The sequence below is a fragment of the Nymphaea colorata genome, chromosome 4 (assembly GCF_008831285.2).
Source record: "Nymphaea colorata isolate Beijing-Zhang1983 chromosome 4, ASM883128v2, whole genome shotgun sequence".
Classification (NCBI taxonomy): Eukaryota; Viridiplantae; Streptophyta; class Magnoliopsida; order Nymphaeales; family Nymphaeaceae; genus Nymphaea; species Nymphaea colorata.
Window position 1 is genome coordinate 26,240,492 of NC_045141.1, and position 25,665 is coordinate 26,266,156.

General features: G+C 41.0%; 4 protein-coding genes across 6 annotated transcripts; 2 read left to right on the forward strand and 2 right to left on the reverse strand.

Moving 5' to 3' along the window:
• Window positions 1–550: 550 nt before the first annotated feature.
• On the forward strand, window positions 551–2,052 carry LOC116252239 (uncharacterized). Its single transcript, XM_031626373.2, has one exon. It carries the CDS (start codon window positions 748–750, stop codon window positions 1,819–1,821), a length of 1,074 nt encoding a protein of 357 aa, XP_031482233.1. The 5' UTR covers window positions 551–747; the 3' UTR covers window positions 1,822–2,052.
• Window positions 2,053–4,265: 2,213 nt separating this feature from the next.
• On the reverse strand, window positions 4,266–7,813 carry LOC116252206 (peroxidase 20). The gene is made up of 4 exons (XM_031626327.2): window positions 7,173–7,813; window positions 6,882–7,073; window positions 5,355–5,520; window positions 4,266–5,116 (listed from the first exon to the last, which is right to left on the reverse strand). The coding sequence occupies exons 1-4, from the start codon at window positions 7,389–7,391 to the stop codon at window positions 4,626–4,628; spliced, it is 1,068 nt and encodes a 355-aa protein (XP_031482187.1). The 5' UTR covers window positions 7,392–7,813; the 3' UTR covers window positions 4,266–4,625.
• Window positions 7,814–8,915: 1,102 nt separating this feature from the next.
• Window positions 8,916–14,965, reverse strand: LOC116253095 (type I inositol polyphosphate 5-phosphatase 2-like). Of its 3 annotated transcripts, none has more exons than XM_050077519.1 (10): window positions 14,614–14,965; window positions 13,719–13,818; window positions 12,859–12,946; window positions 12,655–12,759; window positions 12,233–12,531; window positions 11,790–12,010; window positions 11,517–11,701; window positions 10,127–10,235; window positions 9,771–9,924; window positions 8,916–9,497 (listed from the first exon to the last, which is right to left on the reverse strand). In XM_050077519.1, the coding sequence occupies exons 4-10, from the start codon at window positions 12,666–12,668 to the stop codon at window positions 9,253–9,255; spliced, it is 1,227 nt and encodes a 408-aa protein (XP_049933476.1). In that variant the 5' UTR covers window positions 12,669–12,759; window positions 12,859–12,946; window positions 13,719–13,818; window positions 14,614–14,965; the 3' UTR covers window positions 8,916–9,252. The 3 variants fall into 3 exon arrangements, with proteins under 3 accessions (XP_049933476.1, XP_031483717.1, XP_049933475.1); XM_031627857.2 differs by lacking the exon at window positions 14,614–14,965 and adding an exon at window positions 13,941–14,162 and having other exon boundaries at window positions 9,771–9,919; XM_050077518.1 differs by lacking the exon at window positions 14,614–14,965 and adding an exon at window positions 13,941–14,162.
• A 9,017-nt stretch (window positions 14,966–23,982) lies between these two features.
• LOC116253496 (PLAT domain-containing protein 3-like) lies at window positions 23,983–25,443 on the forward strand. The gene is made up of 2 exons (XM_031628327.1): window positions 23,983–24,159; window positions 24,832–25,443. Exons 1-2 carry the CDS (start codon window positions 24,064–24,066, stop codon window positions 25,312–25,314), a joined length of 579 nt encoding a protein of 192 aa, XP_031484187.1. The 5' UTR covers window positions 23,983–24,063; the 3' UTR covers window positions 25,315–25,443.
• Window positions 25,444–25,665: the final 222 nt, after the last annotated feature.

Sequence of the window (25,665 nt, forward strand, 5' to 3'; positions counted from 1 at the left end):
CTTCTTGTGCCTGTCTAATCAATCAAAAATTTTAGAGATTCTTCTTCCTATTAAATGGATATAAGCTATTTTCCTTGGTGACGTATCATATATATATAACTAAATATAGAAGAAACCAGAAAAACATTATTATTTTGATATTTAAAATAAACGAGAAACAATGCACATGAAGCCACGCTTTTAAGCTCTAAGATCCAAGAAACGAGTAAAACCATGAAATTCTCTTCTTCACTTTCACTTCTTTTGGATGGTTTTAAGTTTACCTCAGAGCATTGGCTCCAAATTTTGAATCGCAGACAAAGATTTCTTCGTGTTTGTATGTCGCTTTTGTGCATCTCGATTTTGAATCGTCTTGTTCACAAAATGTTAAAAGTGGAGCGTCTGATCGCACAAACGCCAACCACCATATCGCACGGGGCAGGTGTCCCCATAATCTGAAATACCAAATATACCCTCACGGTCTCCCGATTTTGAACCCCCAGAAGGACGGTATGCTCGTGATTTCGATGAGTTCCGTTTGCTTATTGTATAACAGGATTCCTCGCCCTTTTCAGGAGGGAAGAAAGGGAGGGAAACTTGTCGGCCCAAAATTCGTTCATCCAAACGCGGACTTTCCCGGAGGGGAGGAACTCTGGCAAGGGAAAGCAAAACCCTTTATATTTTTTCCTTTCTCGACGGGGCCGGGTAACCCTTTGCGGTGAGGTTCTGGTTGGAAAATAGGAACGTCCGTGGGAGGAAGTGGGCAGGATGAAGGCATCCATGAAGTTCCGGGAAGACCAGAAACCCCTACTGAGAGCGAAGGTTCCGGTGGGAATCTTAGGGTTTCCTTTCGTGTCTGGGATATCCGGGGGCGACGCCAGTGACCTTTCATTCAGCATCCAGACCGCATGGATCCCTGGCCTGTCTCTGAAGTTCTCCTACAGGCCCAACGACTCGTACAATCCCTTCGTTTTTGCTGTGAAATCCGGCATCGGCATCCCTAACTCGCCGGAGAAGTCATCCGTCCTTGCCATGGGTGCCGAGTTTAGCCTGTTGAGGAGAGGGAATCCGTGCTTCATGCTTCAGATCAAGCCGGAGATCGGTGACTTCTCGCTGAGAAGGTCCGTCGTGTCTCCGTCGGGCGGAAACCACCGGGCCAAGCTCGGGGCCTCCAGTGACGAGATACCGGTGGAGAACCGGGGGGAGAACGGGATGATGGACATTCCAGTGGAGAGGATGCTGAATTTCAAGGATTCTCTGGGGCACTCCACGGCTGCCGCCGGGATGCAGGAATTCATCTCCGGCACGGCGATCATGGCAAGGACGAAATTTCCATTGACGAAGAACGGCTTCTTGAAGATTCGTTGGGGCGTTAATTTCCCTCCGGATATGCATGCCGCAGGCAGTAGCTTCCGTCACAGCTTCACCGGCGTAAAGCTCCCCTTCTTGACCGTCAACAAGATCAGCATCGAGAATGTGGAGTCGGCGGCCGGGCCTCCTGCAACGGAATTCCCGGGGAAAGAAGGGAGACATTTGGAGGTGGCCCTGTCGAAAGGAATGTTAGGCATGATGAAGGAGGACATGGAGGCTCTTCGAAGGGAGAATGACGTGGTGAGGGAGACCATCCGTGAGCTGAAATCTGTCATTGGAAAACAAAATGGTGGTAATTTACTGGGGACGGATTTTTCTGACGTAGATGACAAGACAAAGAAGAAAAGGAATGGCGCAGATAATGGAACTAGAGAGCGGAAACTACCTGAGTATTCAGCAAGGTCGGGAAGTTCCTCCGCAGATATAAGTGAAGAGTTGAAGAAAGCCATTAGAGGTTCATCTGGTGCTTAAAAAATGTAAATTTGTTTTACCTTCCAGTCAATTGCTTGTGGTTTTGTAATGGAGTTTCTTTTCGATTCACTAGCTTTTTATGTTTTAGGAAGACAATGGGAGAACCATAGCCACTGTATCATAGTTGTAGCCATAATTGTGGCGAAAGGTATTCAGTTTAGTTTGTTTGCCATTGGCAACTGCACTTCTCTGTCTGATAAATGGAAAATTCTATCTTTGCTTGCCGTGTCAGTTAGTTTTCATCCCCTGGCTGATGTTAATGCATGTTTCTTTTCCCATCTCCGCCATTCCTCTGGCTTCCTATGGAATTCGTAGGTTCCCTTTGAGGGCTAAATCATCCCTTCTTTTGTGTTTGGCTGTGGCTATCTAATTTCCCATCAGTTCTGTCATTCTATTGATTCTCTTGTAGCCCACAAGACATTGGTTGGACCAATCTTATAGACGACATATCGTCAAAAATTGCGTTCTGCTGTCAACAGGAGCTTTGTTCATCTGGCTTAGGATGTTGGACACGAGACCTTCAACTTGAAGGGGTCAAAAGCTCAAATCTTGCCCTAAAACTGGCAAGGACCAGGGGTCTGTCTGACCCTACTTTGTGTATCAGGAGCAGAAAAAGGACTCTAGTTCCTCTTCATGCAAGGGCTTTGTTTATCTGGATAGGGGTCCATTTTGGGAAAAAAGTGGTTACGGACTTTTTAGGGGCTGAACACCTAAGCTTGTCTTTAACGATAGGGCCTTCATTTAACAGGATTTGCAGGAAGATAAATGAACCAGTTAATGTGTCGAGGAGCAAAAAAATAGAAAAAGACCAAAAGCTTGTATACCTTTCTTGCTTGTTGCTTGTTGCTTGTTGCTTGTTGCTTGCTGCTTTTATCGGATAGAATTGCATGCTGCTTTCCAGATTTATGAATCTTTCGCTGTTCTTTTTTTCTTTTTAGAATGTAACAGAGCGCAGAACGTTGCTTTAAAGTTTCAGTTGGCTAAATCATGTGGAAGTGCAACTCACTTACGCAAGTCTCATTATCAGGTTAGCGAAGAGAAGCTTAGATATATGGATTTATTTCATATATAGGAATTTTGAGTAGAGATAGCTTTGTGCGGTCCTTCATGGTTCCATCTGTTCTTGTGGGGACCAACCAAGGAAATCCCATGGCTGAATAAGGGAGCTTGAAAAGAATGTGCATCCATCTGATATTAATTGATCCAGCAGCGGGATGGAATAATTGAATACTGAAAGGGAAAGGGTGGATAGAGGAAAATTTCTTCAAAGGTTTTCCTACGTCCACGATCTCAATCATCACAATCTCGATGACTGGTTTCCATTTCTTGTTTCAGATTTTTTATTACAAGATTTTGAATTTGATTTAGGCGCCTTGCCTTAAATGCTTGTATCATGCTGCTAAGATAACTTTGATTTCTTCTTTCTGTTTGAACCATTTCACGGTCTTTCTTTACATGATACCATTGCTGGGTTGTATAGTATTGACGATGAGATTAGGAGTTACCGAATCCAGCCTGATATCTTGCATCTGTTTCCCTTCATCATTTGCTGGATTATCTGATTACATGCTCGAACCAGAAGCAATGATTTGCTTTCAACTATTGAGGCATGTTGCAAAACCATACTCACATAGGTCCAATGTCTGCGTTCTGGAAGAAAAAGGAAGTGCGCTTGGTTAGTCTAGATACTAAGGTGGGAAAATCAGGAGTCCGTATGTCAAGATATTGTGGAAACACATTAGTATTCCGAGAGTTGAGATATTAAATGGTTTCATGGTTTCTTTTGTTTCAATATGACTCCACGTCTATGGCACAGCTCCTTGGCTACATGATGCAAGCAAGTCTTTATCGTTTCAAATAAGGAAAGCATCCAACTACCAGTCATGTGCTTCCTAGTTTATTTGCAAGTTGTCTTCTGTTGTGATGCATTATGTGCTTAATTCATCCCCTTGTCAGGAACGATTTCTAGATATTTGGAAAATTCAACTTCATCCATCTTTTGCAATCTACTACTTGCACCATATTTTATGAAGAATCATATGGTTGGATACTTGGCTACTGCAAATTAAAACAAAGGAACATAGAAATTAGGCCACCTACTTGTTCCTGTTTCCCTACTGCATCAGCGTCTATAAATGTTCAGGATGAGACCAACATGGGTTTCATATCATGCTTGAAGTGCAAACTCTCAAGCCTGTGCTGTTTGCTTGACTGAATTCTAGTGTCATAGATGAAACCCAGTGCTCGTTTTCTGGATGGTCGACTATGGTGAGAGAAGAATTTATTTGCTCCTGTCATCTGTAAACCTCTTCTGCGCGTGGTCTCTATTGGTCATTTGAATTTCTCATGAAGTATCACTTTTTTCATCATGGCTAACTGTTATATAACTTAAAGCATTCCTAGGATCATGTGCCTCCTGTAGTCTTGTTCTTCCATGTGCAAACTTTTGAGCAAATAAAGAAGAAAACAAATTGTTAAGTAGACTTTTAATACAATGATGTTTTGAGAGACGATAAAAGGCACTTGTTTGCATCCGACCCAAAAAAAGAACAGGAAAAGAATAAAAAGCTGCAGTTTCGGATGCCCAGAGTTTCATTGCTATGGCGAACAATGTGCTTGAACAGGGAGCCTTTGTTGTTTATGACAGGTGAGGTGAGATGTTTCGAAATAGGTCACTCGATTACCAAAAGGTCTTGCTGTCGAAATTGCATTATGTATTAAATTGCTGTTTCCTATTTTTACTACTGAACCATCATTTGCCTGACTTTACATGCACATCACAAAGAGAGAGAGAGAGAAGAGAGCTAGTTTTCTTCATTGACCTCTTGAACTCTTCTTGCCTTGACTGCTTGTCTCAACTCTGCATTCTGCCCAAAATAAGAATTCGTGTAACGGCAGTACTCTCTGATTTCCCCTTCACTTGCTGTGAGTGGATTGACCCTCGTCATCCTCAGCATGGACTCCACAAAGTGTCTGAAAAACAATTGCTGGTCGTATGCATAAGCCCACACCCAATATGCTATCTCATCATCTGCATCTTGAGAAACAAGCTTCCTGTCTGAAGCTAGCAATCCCTTTCCACTTAAGAGATTGATGAAGTACTGGTTGTCAAAGCTTGCTGCAGTCCTTAAATCAAGTGATGTTCGTATGTCATCACCTCCTGATACTGGACATATAGATCGCAAGATCTGCCTGTACACGTAGTCGTTCACTGCATAACGAGGGTAGTCATAGCTGTGTTCATAGATCCACTGCCTGAAGCTTACACATCTTGATCTACCAATCGTATGTGCTCCTGTTTGCATTTGGATTGCTTGTCAGTTCTCCATCCATTAACATCAAAATATATTTGTAGGTAAAAAGTGGTTCCCAACTTCAGGCTTCTGGGAGACATTGTGGCTCCTCTTTCTTGAATCCATGCATATGCCATGTTAGTGCACTTGCAGCTCTCAAAATTTTAAGAAGTTAGAGGATGAGTCTCTATTGAGCTTTATTCACATAGAATGTTCAGGGGATTGGCGTTGATGGTATACCTGACAGTACGACCAAGTCTCGCTTGTCCAGGCCTTGATCTGCGAATTTCCTGATGAGGGTCTCCATGGTTGAATTTGGTGCTGGAATAAGCTGGTTTGCACCTGAGAAGCTTGCTGTTAATGAGTCTTTGCGTCCCAACTCGACAGTCCAATATGGACCTCCTCTCTTATCATGAGAAAACAGACAAAGAAGCCAATGGGAAACCTTGTCATAATATAAATCGGTCATCTAACTCAAGACAATGAGGATTAGCAAGCCTTGACTTGAATTCTGCAATAAGGGAAGCTTTTGCCCATCCAACATTTTAACAACTGTCTTTCCTTTCTTCGTTCGTTACTTCACAATGAATGTTAAATTTGGGTAGAAATAAAACAAGAGTTATATGGGTATTTTGAATTGAAGTTGTTATTGCAGCTTGAGAATATATATATATATATATATAAGACCACTTGGGTAAATAAACCAAAGTGTTTTAAACAAACTATTAACCTTCTAATGTGTTTATAGACACTAATTTATTATAAATCACACTTTAGTTCAAGTCATTTTTGTAAAAAAGAACTGATCTTTATACTACCAAAATTTTGATGTTATAAGGGAAGTTCATTTTTTAATATTAAAAAACCATTATTTAAGTAAAAAAATGAATTTAATATATGTTTCTCATCAAATCACTCTTAAGATCTTATCTATAAGGTTAGATTCTAAAAGAAATATTTTAATAATTAATTTCAACAGGTATGAGTTGTCTCTTACCCAAGTGGTCTGGTCTTTTACCAACTTATATATATATATATATATATATATATATATATAATGACAAGTTGCAACCACTCAATATGACTGTTTGCAGATGCAGTACCTTCTCCTTTCTGGTTAGTACATGCATGGGCGAAATCAACTGTTTTTAATCACTAAGGCTGGCCAGACGTTTTATTTTGCAATCCTTGCTTTGCACCTTCTACAACATGAATTTTAATACTATACGGCATCATAAAGAACATTTAAAATATGTACCTCGATCCATTATTGAGCTGAAACAGGTTAAGTGTTAGGCAAGTCATCAATCATTTGGCTCATTACCAGTTCTAACGACAAAAATGTAGCAGTCATCGAAGAAAATGACATACAAGCGATCTACATGGTCAGATATCCCATCTGAATCCTGATATGCCATTTCTGCATTCCGGATCTCTAGAGTAAGATAAAGATTGAACCAGATGAGTTGCTTAACCAGCTTTTTTGATGTCATGGTCAAAATGATAGATCAGATTCAGGTCTGTCAGTGTATACTCAAAACTGTTCAACCTGAAAAGCACATTTATATCTCACTCTCACACACGACCATATATTGTATTTCAAAATATGCACTTGACCACACATATATCATGATCGTTATGATCAGTTGCATAGCATATTATAATGCAAAAACTTCGCATAAGAAGCTTAGAACTCAAAGCCATAGGCCTAGTAAATGGTTTGGTCTTTGCAGGGTTATAGGAGAAAAAAAAAGGTGTGGAGCTTACTAGGTGCACCGAGTCGCGAGAAATCATAACGAGGGTGTCGGCACATGAGACTGTTTGAGGACAGGCTTCTTCCAATGAGAACTTGATCCGATCAATGAGTTCGAACCCTCTCACTGACCGTTTGTTGGGCACTGCTTCCTTCTCGCTCAACAGGATTGGAGTGTTGTCCAGCATCACTGATCCGTCACATCCCTGCACATATGGATGCCATGCATACAAGCTGCAGACTCTGTATGGAAAAAAGCGAAGCTAAAAATACAGAGACAGTGCAAGAAAAGTTGGATGAGCTACCTGAACAAAGCAATCATGGAACTGAAGCCGAAGCAAAGCAGCAGCCATACTTGGATCCCTGAGGAGCTCAGCCTTGACATGATGCCTCACTATTTCTTCTGCAAGAGGGCATGACTCACTGTAGTAGCCCTCGAACAACTCTCCTGCACCAACTCCACAGATGAAGAAACTCAAGACTAACACAGAGACTGAAGCCGCGAGTTTCCACTTGAGCTCCATTCTCGATTACTGATTTGCACAAGAGAGGAAGACTGCCTCCCCCATATCTTATACACCTTACTCTTGACCTGCCCTCCGTATCTTGAACCTGACTGTTTTTATCTGTGAAAAAAATACAGAAGAAGAAAATACATCTTTAGCGGTAGATGAAGCTACTTCCAACTGTCGTGCCTACCGCCCAATTGTTTATTCGAGTAAAAGATGTCAGGCTTTCAACTTAATTCTTTTCGTGCCCTTGCATCGCCCTTTTTACAGTTTCTTCAGCAGTTGTGTTGAGGACTGCCTGGTTCTTTTCCTGCAACAAACATTTCTTGTGTATCATGGATCTAACCTCCACATATCTACTTTCTCTGAAATTGATTCCCAAGGATGGAGCCATAGAGACGACAAGCTGCTGCCTGTATTGGTGGTTTCTTTGGATTGGGGTTTGGTTGCTTTCTTGATATTCTTCCATATATAATCATATATTTACTCTGCCGGTTGCATCTTCCCTCGTACAAGATGATACTCATTGTCGCTTTCAACTGGGCAGCCAAAATTTCAAAGGAAAGGATGGTGTCAATTGTTTGACTGTAGTCCTGTCGGTTGCGTAAATCAGTAAATGCGTGGTAGAATTTCGCTTCACGATGACCATCGTGATGTTGATTATACGGTCGCTCACATAATTATGCTTCACCTTGTCAAGTTTTTTAGGGATGCCTTAAAGTTCAATACCTAATATGTGCATACTTTATTGGGGCGATCAGAAAAGCTACAGAAACTTTCTGTTCAGCAAGGGATGCTCGGCACATTTAGCCAGAAAAGCATGCAATTAATCAGTAAAATTTTGCTTTGGGTTCGACCACTTCATACCTGATCAGTTACCACCTGACATTGAATTTGTTGCTCACAAAATCAATGTGGGAGCCCCCTTGCATGATGGGAAGCTGGTAAGCGGTTTAAAGATTTAATCATTTTAAAATTTAAAATACTTTCTGAAAAGTTTTCATAGGCCAATCTACGTTTTCCTTATAGTTTTTCCGCAGGGGCCAAATCAAATCCTTTTTCGAAGATTATAACAAGTTTCTTTTTCCAACAACTAAGAGTGGGGAGGGGAAGATATACGAAAATCTGTGGGGGGACTTTTCTTGATCCAAACCCCACATCTATGTGGGGCTTGGGACCAGGATAACCAACATGTTGGTTTTGCTCGATTACCAATCTACTCCCAAACTAGTTTACTGCCGGGACAGGTGAAGAAACCTGATTACTAATCAGGATTAAGTTTAGGGAAGAGTCAACACTATCGGATGGTAGGTGGTTGTTGACAGTTAAAATATAAAAATTCTTCTATTACAGGACTCTAAGTTGTCACTAAAATTAATATAAACCATCACTTAATACCAATGTAGTGGCTGCTCTTTAGCAACAAATTTTTAAGTTTTAGCTGTCAGGTAAGCGTCCGACATCTTCGGTTTAACATGCAACCATTTAACGATTTTTCTATACCCATCTATTGGAAATTGATTAAAGTAGAGATCGATGTCACAAGATCGACGGCCGAAATATGTCAAATTTGATGGAGGTATCAATCAATAAAAAAAATGTAAAAATAAAGTTAATTACAGTTCCATTCAAAAGCACAAAACAACTGGGTGAAGAGCTTTAAATCGGAAGAAAGGACATGAACTTGGTCAATTAAAATTGACATTAGCAATCGTTTGAAGCACGAGATCGATAGGAAGAATCCGTCGGCAGCCCACGGTCAACCGCTACCGGAGGGTCTTCCTGGAAGGAAATGGGAGTTGGACGTTGCCTGCGCAGGAATCAAACGCCTGGACCAACAATGGCATTTTGATGGTGCACACAGAGCATAACGGTGTTAAGGGATTAATTCTGCTTCAAATTGAATGAATTTGGGCTTTGGAAGTTTGGATATTAAAATTGGGGATGCATCATTTTCAGTGTCCCTGTCAGCGAGATTGTCAACTGAATGAAAGCCTGTGCTGGACATCGACCTCCAACAAGAACATGGAACTAACAGGTCGATGATCAGATAGCTTGAGTTCTGCTGTAGTGTAAGAAATCTGTCTGATTCCTTTCCCAAACCAGAGGATGCGGTCACACCTGTTGCAGCATGTATTAGTCAATGATTCGTCCAAAATCTGTCGCGGTAATATGCTGGCTTAAAGCCGTCAAATTGAAAAAACCTCTACAGTTCAATGATCAAGGCATGCGTTCCTGGCCCTGAGAATCTCTCTTGGGTGTTCAGGGATTCACACAACAAGAATCACGCGTACATAAACACAAATTAACGTGCAACATACGCATCCTACGGTAACATCTTAAACAGCTTTTATATTTTTTAACATTGACGGCATGCAAATTTTGAAGAATTACCAGGCAGGTGACCGATGCTTCTCTCCTTCCTTTGTAGCTTCACCAGAATATTTATCTGAATTGAATTTATACTTGTAAGTTGGAGCAAAATATATCCGTCCCTCCTTCCATCCATCAAATATGCAACCCGTCCCCATCTCTCTGTAAAGCTGCACTAGATATAAATAACCATCATAAGGAGCAAAATTGATAAATTAGGAAGCATTTGCGGACTCCCATGGAAGAAACCTTCAAGGGCATCCCATCTCTCAGTTTTTGGTTTGTGAATTCAAATTGAAATGTGCAACTAAAAAGTGATGTTTTTCAGATTTCTCTGCATCATTTCATGGTCGCGGTGCATGGTGGCAGAGTCTTACCTGATCATTCTTGATGAGCTCATCCCATCGCCTCTCAGCAACAAGCTGCCGTACTTCTGCATCACCCATGTCGAGGCGGTAATTTAAGTCCCCAAACCAGAAGATTTGACTGCAGGACGACGATAGCCGACAATAGAAGGCGACATGACAAACACATGGTTAATAATCGGCGTAATTTTGAAGAAATAAACTAAGCAAATTCAACAGATGAACCGGCCTAGTCCCTCTGTTCTCCTAGTAACCCAAGGACTGGCTGAAAACGATCAGGTTGGCATCATCCAGCCAGGAGAAGCATTCAGGCAGTGTGACCTGACGGCTTTCCCGCCATTTATGGCTGGTGACTAGCTGGAAAATTGCTTAAGGGTGCCATTCAGGCCCTCCAGAAAAGGGACAGGATTTTCTAGGTGACGATCGAAGGATGCATGGCATTAGCCCCATCCATGTTCTTTTTCTCAGGTGGCGGATGCTCCAAGCTGTGGCTTTTTGAGATAGAAAAATGCAAGGTCCCAGCCATCAACACGACGGAAGGACAAAAAATGCAAGGTCCCAGCCATCAACACGGAAGGACAAGCCAATATTCATCAAAAAATTTCATATCTAGCTCCGGATGTCATCAAGTGCCACCTTAACTTTTCTTAGGTGCGAAGTAGCCTGTGCGGCAGGGTATATGCAAGTTTCTGTGATGTGTGCATGCTCCACAATTTCACACGGTTATTTCGTGTGGAAACTTACTTTGTGAACACTGGATTATGTCAAGGGTCAAAAGAACACATTGGAACTAACTCGAGTGGCAATTCTTATGGGCGTCGTAATTCATAAGGTTGCCATTACCTTCTGGATTCCAGGATGTTAAGAACTTGTCAACGGAAAAGGACCTTAAATTAGGAAAAACAGAAATAGGTTCTTGTCCTAAACAAAACGAGGTCCTGGTGAAATGCCGTAGGCCGCATCTATTACATTTAAAATGAATGCAGCAAGAGATTATTTCTTCTTGCCCAGAATCTGCAAGCGTGCAAGTTTCATATTTTTCCTACTGGAGCTAATCTGCACATTGGCTCAACAAAGACATGTAGCATGAACAAGTTCAGTGGAACTAAGAAACCTGCACATTGGTTCAACAAAAACATGCTTTGAACCGTAGCAGCTATTATATGCGACACTGACGTAATTTTCTAGTCGTTGACATCAGAATAGCACGTCTCAGTGGTACAGTTCCATTTTATGGACAAACTTATCAAAGGTCTAATCAACTTATGCAAGAACACTACCGGTTGAACTGCAGAGGACAATGCAACCAGTTCCGACTTAAATTTGGGAAGAGCGCTTGCATAAACGTCCAAAATGTTGAGCATCAAAATCAACAATATGTAAATGTCAAAGTTGCTCTTACTTGTGTGAAGGGATTGTTTTTGGCTGTTCAGCATCAGTTGCAGAAGGGAATTTTGTACGCCGCAATATTTCACTAACATCGCGGTTGCGACGTTCTCTATGACCATCCTTTTGGCCAGATGTCAGGTGAGAACAAACGAAGCACAATTTTGTCTGGAATAGAGACATGCTGACTGAAACAGAGCCCTGCAACACATAGGCTACTTGTGAATGGAAAGTTAAAATGAGCATGACCTTGACTCATTAGCATGGCTTTGAGAACCAGATGGAGGACCTTGTTTCTGACATAGCCCATGAGGCCAACTCCAACTGGAGAAACCTTCAGATTGTTTATGTGCCTTCTCAGTTTCTGATGGACCCATATCGAGACGTATATTCCGACCATCTGCTTGCCGATTAGGCGTACATATCTGGGACAAAGCATATTGCGTTCCTGTTCAGCTGCATCACTCCATTTATCCACTTGAATATCGGAAGATGTTTCGTGGTTAAAATCTGCACGAGTTATAACGTCAGAAGCATTCTTGAGGCAATAGAAAGAGAACCGTTCCGCCTCTGGCCAGAAGGAACCAAGGTTCCTGAGCTACAAGGCTCTTTCCATCATGTTGTTGAGTCTTCAACTTTGACAAGTAAAACCAAGTTGGTCCACGATTTTGTTAGACTCCAGACTACAGAACTACTCTACTAAAAGGTTTTATTGTCCATGACGTAAATTACCTTGCACAGCTGAACGCGTTGGATATTCTGGCCACCATGATCCGTTAACTCCGTCAAGTCCAGGAGAGCATGGACGGTTGCCGCTTATCAAATCTTTGTTGGGAATCTGAACGCCGTCATCATGCTCATCGGCAGCAGAAGATAGTACTGGTGAGTGGGGAGCATAGCCTTTGTCCTCCGTTTGCCCTCTCTGAATCTGATTAAGGGTTCTGTAAATGGTAGTCTCCCATTTTGGGATTGGGCTGCTATCTGCTGCACCTAACACATTTCCGGCATTCAGAGCAACCACCTCTTGGAAACTACAAAGCCGGAAGTTCACTATCAGGTGAAACAGCAGAATTTCATCAACAGGGAAGGGGCAAGGCCCAAGGGTTATGCGGTATGAGCTGGTTCAAAGATTCAACCGCAAACCGAGTACTTACCCGATTACATACATGTCTGCAGATTCTTGTGTGCAAAGCCATTCGCCAATATCAAGAGGTCCATACGGATGTCTTCCCGCAACGTTCCACGTTCCTATTGTCACGCTGCAATACAAAGTAGTTAAATTATGCTGTGGATCAGGGTCCTATATCTAACAAAAGGCCTTCATAAAAGTCGGTATTGTAATAGACCAATTGCCAGACCTTATCTCTCTTTTAGTTGTGTATTCAACGAGGAAAGTCTCTGCTTTTCCTCTCCTAAAGCTCAATATACAATCCTCCAATGGGGACTCTGTAAGATACAAACGCAGATGTCATGCGATTGGGGATGGCAACAAGGTCAAAAGCTATACATCAGGTAACTAACGTAAGCTGGTTAATCAAGATGCCAAATGAACAAGTATATGCAATATAAATGTCCTATTTATATAACGATATTCATGGCAAAGGAGACAAGTACATGCAACAAAAAAGTCACACAAATGCAACATCCTTTACATAAATATCCAATTCTTAGCTCTTATGTTTAGACCACAATAACGGTTCACGAAAGCATAAAGAAAAATTACCTACCTATCTCTAGTTGATAACAGAAGTGCAGCCCTTGATGTTAACAAATGGAAAGAGAAATTTATAACAACGTATTTTGAAGGGTCAGTAAGCAGTTTATCTTATGAAAACTTTACTGAAGATAACCATGTCTTTGTAGCCAAATAATAGACACACACACAGAGTATATACCGAACATTCTATTTTCTATTTCCTAACAACTGGATCTGCAATAAATTTCCCTCGTGACCAAAGGGGCACATGTAGCTGCAAAATTTTGTGGCTTTTGATTTGAAGGAACATGACAAAATTGGATCGTTTATCATGATTCATTGTCCTGATCAATGGAACTCATCAATACCAGAACCTTGAATTTCGGTTGCCACATCGTTTCAATGAACTTTCCTGATAGGGTCCTTTTTATGTTGCTTGCATTTTGAGACAGAGTATCGCACTCATTAGAGCAAGGTGGAAACTGAAAGAAAATCAGAAGGGAAGTTCACAAATTCACTTACCACAACCCTCAGTCTCTGTAACATGTTCATGCTCATTAACGTTATACACATTAGGCTTATCAATATGCCACTTTTTCAGCAGAACGGAAGGCCGAAAGTACTGCAACCATGGAAGAATACCAAATATAAGTTTGCAAAACTATAGAATCAAGAACAAGCACTTCCACGAGCAACTGCGTGATACTTTGAAAGCCTTGGTCGATAGGCCCTCATAGCAGGTACCTTGATCATCCTTAGGGACCAACAAATCTGAAGGCTATTCGTGCAATTCAAGCTTCTGAATGACAGGAAAACAGGTGCTACTTCCTAATCGACTGGCAGCATACTAGTCAAGAAAGAAAAACGGCTGCCAGGGAATGGTTGGCCTGGAACTAATGAAGAAGTTGTCCTTCAAACGCAATGCAAAGAATTTGGCGAAACTCTTACAAGTAGGTAGGAACCAGATGTCGGGATATGATGTTCCTTTTAGTACGAAAGCAACATTTATAGTTGTCTCGGGAAAGATGTGCAATGCATAGATCAACCACAATAATATGGAGAAATCTCAAGGCCTATACATCTGTTTAGAAGTAGTGTTGGTATTTGATACACCAATGAAGCTAGAGCGTCGCTTTCAGTATTCACACATTAAAATTATCTTATAATATTGCCTGGTCGTGAAAAAGCGAAATCTGTTCCACAAACATTTCTGTCTACCTATTTATTAAGCGAAGTTCCGAGAGAGCAAGTTGACAGCTACCAAATCGGTGGATTAAAAGCAACTGAACTTTAATCAAGCACAATTTAGTCGCCCATTATTAACAAATGCTCACAAATAACATAGATCTATTTATTTTGACAGCAAAAACTAGTTGACAAGAGTTCAAGTTTATAATTTACCGGAATGCCAACTTACCGCATGAAGACGCCGAGTTTATCGAACGGTAGGTCTTTAAACTTGATTCAAGCAGAAACGGTCCTCAGGTGGAACTAAATTAATATTTTTGGAATAAAAATGCAATACTCAACCCTATCGAAGGATGAGATATTCGATGTCCTGAAACGACGATTAAGACCATCCGATCAATCCTTTCCTGCAAAACCTGGAGTCTGATAGTGCCTCTTCAACAAGATTTGATGACCCCACCAAAGAAAATTGCCGGAAGTGGAAGGCGTAGAACAGACGAAAGCAAAGCAACAAAAGCTGATAATGCTCGGTCAAACAGCAAAGCCAAATATTAATAAAAGAGAAAACAAATACCAAGATAAGCAGAACCACTTTTTTTTTTTTTTTTGTTTTTTTCGGGGACGTCCATGGGATCCGAACCAAGTCCCTCGGTTGAGATGCCGCAACTTATCATCCATCTATCCCATTCACTCAGTGCTGTTCCAATGGAAAAGAACGCCTCATCAGTCATCACCGCTCACTTTCACGTACATAACGTCCAGGCGCGCAATTTGGACTAAAGCGGCATCTTGCTTGAACGAGCTGCAAGATTTCGGGAATTCATAACCACCTGACGGGGACGAAAACAAGCAGCCAAAGGTTCAATAAATTTTCGGTCTTTCACTTGATAGACATTTCATCCTTTTTTTTTTTGTATTTGTCGTCTATAAATGACATAAATGGTGCTGGCGATTTAAATACACAGGAAGGGATGTGTATGTGGGGGAGGAGAGAGAGAGAGAGAGAGAGGGGGAGAGAGAGAAGGGCGTGACTGTGATCACCAAGCGCAGTCACAGTAGACAAACAGAAAGAATTCTAAATGGGAATGTCGGATTGGACAAGAATTCTAATGGCAATGTCGGGACACCTCAGTAGAAGATACACATATATGACTGGACCAGGACGTTCTAAAGAAGTTCATGAACCATGGCAGTTTCGGTCTGGTCGACCTACGGAATTCGGAGAAGAAGGGTACTAAAGCGACAAGGACAAGATGAAGAACATTGAACACACAAAGAGAGTTGCAAGATGATTCCATGGATTGCCTACTGATATAAAACAACCATTATCTTGCAACGTTAAGTAATAGATATTTGGGGACAGAACGCGTGTCCCAGCACTAGAATGTTATCCGTGATTGCTTGCATCTGAGAAAGTCGAATAAAGTATGGGTACATGGTTCTCGTTTGCAGCGGACCGCCTGGTTATGTGGATCAGGTTAAAGCTTCTACACCCAAGGAGGCAAATTAAGAGGTCAATACTGTCCGCACATCTCCTTCGCTACAGAGACAAAAAAGATCAGAGAAGAACTCACAAGTTCAATTTACATATAGCATCTCTTGGTCAGTAAATCCAACAAGTCCAAAGTCTAGATCGGTAGTTTCCTCCCTATATATAGAACATAGCAAGAGTTACTTCCACATTAACCATATGACGGTTAAGATGAGTTGGTCAATGCAACGCTACCAACTTGTATGTTCCTTCGTAGGCACAACAATGTGAGGACGACCAGGCTACTTGTAGATTGAGTTTAGTAGCACGCCGAAAATTTCTCATTTCTCATATTCTTAAATATCATCCATGTTAAGTATGCATAGCTAATTTTAGAAATCAGAGAGATGAATGTTAACGCTTTTGCGGCATACCTCCATAGGTTGAGTATTACCGTTTGGGTTTGGGGGTGGTGTTGATAGTTGGCAAAAATTTTTAGAAACACACCCTTGTTAATTATCAAGAATTTACTTTTGTCGATGAAAAGTTGTCATGTTTCCTGAGTACTAAAATCAAAATTCATTCATCTTAAATCATCTTTTGCGGAAGCTTTAGAAAATCAAGCAAAACTTTTATGTACAATTAAACGGGCAGATGACGGAAGGCAAGATTACTTGATCATGACATGAAAAACCAGATCATATGACCTACCGACTAAAAGTGGGGAAATGCCTGAACATCCTCAACGCTTCTTATGACGATCAGAAGCCATCGTCATCAACTGTATATGGTGAGTTATCAATTTGCAGCACCTCCACAGTAGTGGCTGCACCACTGACAGGAGTGAGATAGGGTCAACGGACGGTGAAGATATTGGTGGGCGTTCCAGGATTCGCACAATATATGCCCCAGATTGATACACGTGCATGATCTCGTGTTCAACCACGCATGCACTTAAAAGAGTTGCCACATCCCCATCATTTCAAGCAACAAAAGGGTAAAGGGAAAATCTTCCGGGGCGGGGAGAGCTTTCTTTTTTATGACAAGGAAACTTATTCAAGTTTTCTAGACGTATGAAAACTTATCAACCTGAAAAAACGTATAACCTCTAGTGCGCTGCAGCTGTTCAGATGTTCATTAGTTTTCAAGGCTTCTGCTTCGCCAACCTTCTACTGCGCACTAGGTGTGGATCATGTTTCACATGCGGCAAAATCTTACCCAGCAGACATTGACAACCACTTTTAACCAATGTCGTCAAAATCGACGCTTTTCTAAAGATTCGCAGGACCGGCCAAATCAAAACAAAAAGGAAGAATTTAGATGCTTGTTTTTTAAGACAAAATACAAAAAAAAATAGCAGCTTATCGCAAATGAAGAGATTCGTCAGGATATAACAAAATAAAATAACTAATAAATTATAAGGCTCAAACTAATCGAAAAAGGGTAGGGATCATTTATCTCGATGGTAAAAAATAGTTGCATTATACATCGATAATGGTGATCTCGATCCATTTACCTCGAGGATTATTGGAAGATTTTATCGATTCTCATAATTTTAACATTTTTCAATTAGCAACTAGTTAATATTCAAATCAAACGTAGCCTCCTAGTCCTACTTTTAAGAGAATGATCAGTCAAATGGTAGTAATTTAACGAGTCAACAAGTATATCTACCTCATGTCTAAAGAAGGGAGCGGAGAATTTTCACCACCCAGAATCTGAAACGAGAAGCACCACGAACCATTCCCTTGTAAATTACCAAAGTTCTTTAGCAACGGAACCGAAGATTTTCGCCACCAAGAATCTGAAGCATCCAATACAGAAACAACAAATCCTGAAACTCAATCAATTCTACAGCTGAATTTATAAGAGAAAGAAAACTTCCGCCGTTCAAGATCTGAAACCAATAACAGCACAAATCAGAAAAGCAGGCAGACGCATACACTTGCGCACAACAGATAACGGAGAATAGATTGGCCATCCGCGTGCTTGAGAGCAAGAAGGAGGACGTCTCGGATAGACACTACGAGAGATTCTCTTCCTTCGTTCGTGTCCCATTCCCGAAAGTGGGACCAAAATCCTGCAATAAAAGAAGAAAGAATTAACGTGGTTCGATGGAGAATGTCATGAGACGTCCCCTAACCGTCCTTGGATCGGAAGCCGACAGAACGTCTCAAGAATTCAAGACATCTTGCCCCGCCATTTTATGCACAATCTTAAGGTCGCAGAAGAACAGAAAGCTACTAATAACATTACCTTCTTCCGCAAGCTGCCCATCCACGAGATGGCGCAGGCAGACTTATGGCTTGATAATTTCTCCCCAAGTTTGAAACTCTGGCTTAGAATGCCAAGAAACGAACGAATGGAGGATCCGGCTTCATCATTGACATTCATCGGAAGCTATTCCCGATGGAAACCCTCCTCGAATATCTCGTGTCCGTTGAGCTATTTGAACTAGCTTCATCTATCTATATAAAAGAAAGGGAGAAAAATAAGAATCGGTTCAATTTTGCTCCAGTGCGACAGAAATTCCGATGAACGAACGAAAGAAGAAATACCCAAAATCAGAACCCAATCTCAGGGAAATCATCGGTCACATACAATTGTTAAAACGAAATTTTATGGAATTCGTATACAAATCATGAAAATCCAATCCCACCTGGAGCAAAAAAATCCAAAAACGGACATGGTAAGAATAACAAGATAAATCCTAAACTCCAGCGGCATTTAGAGATCGAACATCAAACTGAGTGAACACATCCAGGCGTGAAGACATAATTTCGAGATTTAGAGAAATCCTCAGATGCTTCTATCATTCGCGACTAGGGCATAATCCCAAACGGAAAGAATGACGGGGAACATAAAATTGCATCGAGAAAGATGAGCGGAAGCTCATGGAAATCGAATTTCTGAAATTGTTTTTTTTTTTTTTGCGAAGAAGAGGAGTTACCTTCTCCTTCGAGGGTATTTTAGGTGTTCAAAGTCGAGACTCCCGCCAATTTTTCAAAATACAGTTTCTGAATTTGCCGCCTTATCTACTAGACGGTTTGTTTCCTCCAAGTGGAGTTTTGGACCGGGTCGAATAAGAGGAACCTAAATACACGGGAAGAAAATAACATAAGTTCATGCAGGAATAAGAGAGAAGACGTTTGGTTCCAACAGTGCTTTCTAAAATATGCGTTATTTTCTAATCGAATTGCTGGCAAAATGATCGAATTATTTAGTGGCCGATTCAAGTGTGCTGCGTGTCGAGTTTCAACTAAAATTTTATTATATGTTAATTCTTTTTTTATGTATTTGTTGTACATTTTCTGTTTGTTTTAAAATTACTTTTTAATGACATTGATTGATTCACAACTAATTCACCAAATCGGCAGCCTTACCAATTCGGTTCATAAATCGATTTTTCACGATACCAGTTGAAACGCATGTTTTGATAACATAGTTTTAAGATCATTTGTTTCAAGAAACATGTGTAATTTATCTCTAACTTTAAGTTGTGGAATCTAAAACCAATATTTATAGCTGTATTATGCTTCTTGAAACAAAAATCTCGTGTTTTAGATGATGCATTTTAAGAGTATATATTTTTTAAAAATAATAATAATGTTCTTCGATATTATCAAACACTCTCTAGCATTTGCTTCTAACCCAGTTGAAATATTTGAATGGATTTTTTTTTTTTTGGGTCAAAATTTAAACTGGTATAACTATGCATTTACTAGACCTTTATCTTATTTGGTATAACGTTACCCAAATGGAATGAGGATCTCCATCAGATCCTCGATTGGCATTAGAGAGGGAGGGAGAAAGAAAAAGATCAAACACTTGAAAATATCTTCGCTCCAGATTTTGAAAAAATAAAAATTTTACCTTGAAATTTTTCAATTTGGCCATAGTAAAAATTTTTGAAAATACGAGTACTAAAGAGGGACTTTTCATGAGGAGCGGAGCTAGTTTGAAAATTTACCATTTATTTTTTTGAAAATTGTTTAAATTTAGACTGTTATTCGCTGGGGTTTAATTTAGTCTGAAATGAAAATACTTCAAACTCTTTGTTTCGAAAAAAATTATTATGAAAAATTTATAGAATAAATATTTTTTTTGAAATTCGAAGCCTACAACACGCACTATTTTTGCAGAAAACTTCTTCCAATTTTGTTTTCGCGTTCATCTTTCTGTTGGCAAACGGCCTCCTTCCCCTCCCTCCCACAAGGCCAGGTCAAACCAATCTCATCACCGAAACAACCTCTTTCTCTCTCTCCCCCACAAACTCTCCTTACCGTCCTGTCCCTTTTTTTGGGTCTGGTCTCTGCTTCACGACCCCACCATCTTCCTCTCTGTTTCTCTCCCTTTTTTTTTGGGTCTGGTTTCTTCCCCCGTCTCTTGATGGGGGAGATAAGCCAATTCAGAACATATGGGCACAAAGTAAATGAGGTCGTGAGGAGGAAGACGTTCAATGGTAACCAAACTTGTCTGGCTTCTAGCTCCTCCCCACCACCGTTTGCTGGCTCCGTGGCTTGCAGCAACAGCAAGAGAAAGGGCGCCTCCATCATCCAGTCCTGGGGCTTCAACAATGCAGAATCGAAGCGCAGGAGACGTGTGGCGAGCTACAAGGTATATGCCGTGGAGGGCAAGGTGAAAGCCTCCTTTCGCAAGGGCATCCGGTGGATCAGGGAAAAATGCTCTGAGTTCCTTCACGGTTAGAAACTTGCACTGTCGTCGCCCTCTTGCCTCTCCTGTTGATTGCTATTATGTCTGTGCGTATTGATGTGAACGGTTGATAAAAGGTGATGTGTGTATGTGTCTCTCCCTTGAGTTGGAAATTGAAAATCCACTCACGCATGCGGACCTGTGAAATGCATTCAGTTCTTCGTTCTGTAGTTTCTGGTAATTTATTTTCCTGTTGCTTTTCTTTTCAATTTCCACCCAGAATGAATCAACAGACTTTGCAATTGTTGGGTGGTTTATGTATTTGCTTGTTGGTCGACGGAGATTAAGGATGGAAGATTGTTGGATCAGAGGCAATGCACCATCATTGTTGCGGTTCGTCCTGTTTGTTTATCTTCTCCCTCCGGTACTTTTGCTGTATCTTTTTCGTCTTGTGGGCAATGAAAAGAACACTGATCGGTTACTAATTGTTGTTCTGTAATGTGTATGCTAACTTGAAATTTTTATACCAGTTTCCCTATTCTGAATTCATTATAGAGAAATTCGTGATGACGCGAGACTCTGGTAGTAGATTAGGCGTAATAAGCGACGATTTCGCGCGGTACGGGGGGCACTTGAGTCAGCCTTAGGTTTTAATGAATACTGCTTGACTTCTGCTGAAATGGTTTGTAAAATTTTTAGAGTTGGTCTAGTTTCTGTTAAAAAAATCAGGTATCGGTGCAATCTAATTGCACATATTTTGTGCAATCACATCTCAGAAACTAAGCTATTACGTCCTCATTCTAATTTCATCCGTATGTAATCGTGTGATCTTAAACAAGTTCCTTGGGATGCTTAGAAAAGATCTTATAACTATTCTGAGAAATTTTACACCATAGAGTTTTCAATGGTGGAAGAAAATTAATACACCCTAAATAGATCATAGGCGAGTTTCATTCATTTTTAACTGTTGGTATCAATCGATTCAACATGGTCCTAAATTTTAACTGGTGGGATTGGCCACCTTGAAGTGGTCTTCCTCAGCAGAAAAGGAGCTCCCCCTTTGAAAGGTTCTCACAAAAGCACGTCAGTTCTTTGTCCATTTTCTCATCCTTCTCTTTGTTCTCCTGGAGGTGCTTTGTCCAGAAGTCGACTTGATAGTTCTTCCATTGATTTCTGAAGCTATACCATTTCTTGCGTTTCTGGTGTATATTTTATTTTCCCTTCTCATGTTTGTGCTTGGACGAGAATCGTTTTTTCATACGTTTCATGTGTTCACTCTTTGTTTGGAGCTGTACCGCTAGGATGAGAAGGGCAGGATTTCTTTGAGAATATACAGGGCCCGGTTTGGAAGATATCTGTGGCAACTAAAGGAAGTTTATATTTTGAGATTCAAGAAAAATACAGTTAGCTTCCATTTCCTGGATTGGCGGCTACCAGTTACTAGGAAATCATAGCTAGCTGATTTGCTTCACTTGGAGATACAAAATAAAGAGCGCTTCAACGCCTTTCCGCTTCCAAAATCGCCTTCTTTGAATCCCCCTTCCAACCACAGTATATGTCATTGCAGTTATTTATCAAAATATTCAACTGTCGACTTGTTGCTCCATATCTTTTGGCTCGATATATGCCTTGGATGTTAACTGACATAATTCCAACAGCCATAGAGGCTTTGATTATTGGGTAGATCACTGGCGCGGCGCTCCCCCCTAACTTTTTTTTGATAAACAGCACTGTGTTTGGCACATTTACATGCATGGATTCGAGATCAGGGAAAAGCAGTTCGAACGTTTCTATCGCCATGATCAGTCCCTAAGTCGAAGCCTAATTTGAATGAAGTTGGTACAAAGTCTGTGGAAACACATGTATGCAACTAGTCTTTCTGGAATTAGAGATACAGTACCATTGTCTATACGAATGTGAATGGCCGCGTGATTTGGTGTTACATTTCTTACTCAACTCAGTACATTTACTGAAGTTACTCGAAGATATGGGGTTCTTTTCAACATACAGTAATGTGGTTTCATCAAATTAGGGATTAGCTGCGTGGACGCATTAAGAAAGGAAAGGTGCGTTAAACCCTAAGGGGCTTTGGATGTCACCCTCGTATAACAAAACACCCAATTTTATGAAAACTTGGTTTTACGAAGGCCAAGTTTTTTTTTAATGGGATTTAGAATCTTTGTTTGTTTGTTTGAGTGAGACACGAAAGCTTTGTTTTTGAAGAACTTGAGGAGGGCCAGGCTTTTCATCCTTTTTATAAAAACAATGGGATTTCCTCAAACTTAGCACTCAATGACTCCAAGAACCTGGTTTGGAGGCAATAGGTTTTTACCTAAAAAAAAAACCTGGTTTTGGGGTGTCATCCAAATGCCCCCTTAAACTTAGACACTTTCAAATTTAGTAAAGGTAATAATGCTTGTAGAGATAGCAACACTTGGTGTCGTGTAGTTACTTCTGGATAAATTTCATCGGCTTGTTCATGCTTTTCCCATTGTCTCTCAAAGAACCAAAGTAACTCTACTCCTTTTAGAATATTACTTTCAAAATTAGCAGTTCTCTGTATATGTTCGTATTTGTCATCATGTTTTTTCCACATATTTCCTTGTATCTTTTTAAAACACCCAAAATTTTTGGGAAATATCTTTTTTGATATTAATTACTTTTTCAAAGAAAAAAGACATTTGTAGGCATGGTGGCTAAAAACACATGCATGTGAATCTATCATATAGCTTGTGCTGAATCATGACTCAAAATGTCTTCTTCCAGTCACCGCAGATTAGGTCACATGATATTCACTAGAGCCCATATCCCAACTGAATCAGACACATCTCCAGCCCTATGCTGCCATACCATGCTGGGATGCCATAGTAATTGAGAACTCACCTGTCAGCTTTGAATCTGAAACTGCAATATACAAAAAAGTGAATCCAAATTCAGGTACAGTTCCAATAAGGTACATCTGAGTCCGCATTCGAAATGCAGGGCATCATAAGTAATCAACTAACATAAGTTCAAATTATTACTCAAAATTTGGTCCTGCTCTGATAAGAACCAGAACGGACATTTCGAAATTTACTTTAAAGACCTGAATATGAGAATTACAAGTCTAATTGAGGTCAATGTACACCCAACTGGAGGAACTCTTTGCTCAACTGTTGTAAGTCTGAGCCCTGAAAGCTTTGGGCATTAATATGGGTGCTCCTGACACCGGATTCAGATTCGCACTGAGATTTGGATTCAATTACCTAAAACTGAATCTTAGTCCAGCTACTTAAAATCCGATACAAATATGGATATTTCATTGAGGACTTAGATTGTGAATTGGATTCCCAAAGATCACTAAGTGGAGCCTGTTACTTTTAGCAAACTTGACTAATTCCACCAACGGACGCTCCCAGCATTGGGCAAATACTTGGGAAAGAAAAATAGATAGAGAGAAAATAAAAAAGAAGGAAAGAGAAAGGGGATACTAGGGCAGCTGCTGTTTTGTTCTATAAAGGCCCTTGTATCAGCATCACTATCAGTGATACGATCAGAAGAGTAGAGGAAAAGAAGATGGCTCCCGTCAGCCACAACCTAGCTGCTGCTGCTCTCCCCTTGGTACCCTTCGCCTTCCTGCTGATCTTGAATGCCCCCTTCATCGCGCGTGCTGTAAGTTCAACTCTTTCTCTCTCATCCATTTCCATGCTGTTGGAATTTTCTGTTTTGCTGTTATACCTTTTCTTGAAGATTTTTGTGATATTTGGTGACTTGTCTATCGAGGCAGGATTTCATTAGTTAATTTTCATTTTGTGGGTTGTCTTTCTCTCTTCCTAAATATGTGATGCTTACCAAATTCATGACCCCCTTACGTTTAGCACTGCCTTGCACGGTGAACATGCAGACCTTGAGGGGCCTGACATGAGAACAGAGACACTAAAGATCTCAAACCTATGGTTTTCAACAGAAATTATAGTTCACTTCCAATCTTTTACCTAAAAGATGCACCAGTTATATCTCCCCACTATGGACTAATGGGTTTGAGAAAGAACAAATATCTTAAATTTGTACGTATGTTCTTTCTCTAATCAATGAGTCGATAGTGGGAAGATGTAACTCGTGCATCGTTAATGGAATAGATTAGAAGTGATCTATAATTTCTTTTGATAAAAGATCCCCAGAGATGACATCCTTCAGGCTCCACAGATTCTTGGTCGGAGCATGATGACTAAAACCATCACCATAAGATTCATAAGCAACAACATCATCACCATCATCGTAGGGAACCATAGTGCATCATTTCTTATCATCATCATATCCGATAACACCTCCGTGTCAGAGCAGGACGAGGGGTGCGTCTACACCGTCTATGTGCAGACGGGGTCCATACTTAAAGGTGGAACTGACTCCAAGATCTCCGTCACCATCTCCGACTCTTCCGGCGAGGAGCATGGGGTGCACGTAGCCAACCTGGAGACTTGGGGGCTCATGGAGGACGGCCACGATTATTTCGAGCGCGGCAACCTCGACGTGTTCAGCGGGATGGGGAGGTGCCTTGACCGTCCGATCTGCTACCTCAACCTGACATCCGACGGCCAAGGGCAGCACTCAGGCTGGTTCTGCGACTACCTGGAGGTGACCGCCACGGGCCCTCACATGGGCTGCAGCCAATCCGCCTTCTACGTCCGCCGATGGCTCGCCCTCGACGCCCCACCTTACCTCCTCTCATCCGTCATCAATGGCTGCTACAGCACCACCTCCAGGCCTGGAAGGTCCATCTTCCATAGCCCTGGTGCCGATGACCGATCGTCATCTTCATCATCATGATCCTCGTGAACCATGGTCATACGTCATTTCCATTTTCGTGATGCATTCGCCTCCTTGTTCTTATTTTCGAGCTCTAAACTCTTTCTCTAGAGTTTATATTGTGCGGGTGAATTTTTTTTTTCATGGTTCCTTACTTTTTCTTTCTTCCTGCAAAAGCAGGTAGTCGAAATCATATAAACAATAAATAACATGGGATCCTTCCTCACGAACAATACCACAGATAACAACACTTCGCTAACCTCGTCGGCTTCTTTCTGTTCCTTCCTCCTCTCTCATTTGGGTTCCGGAGCCCTTGCGCCTATGTGAGAAACAATAATGCAGACATATAACAGCAAACTTTGCTAAGGATCA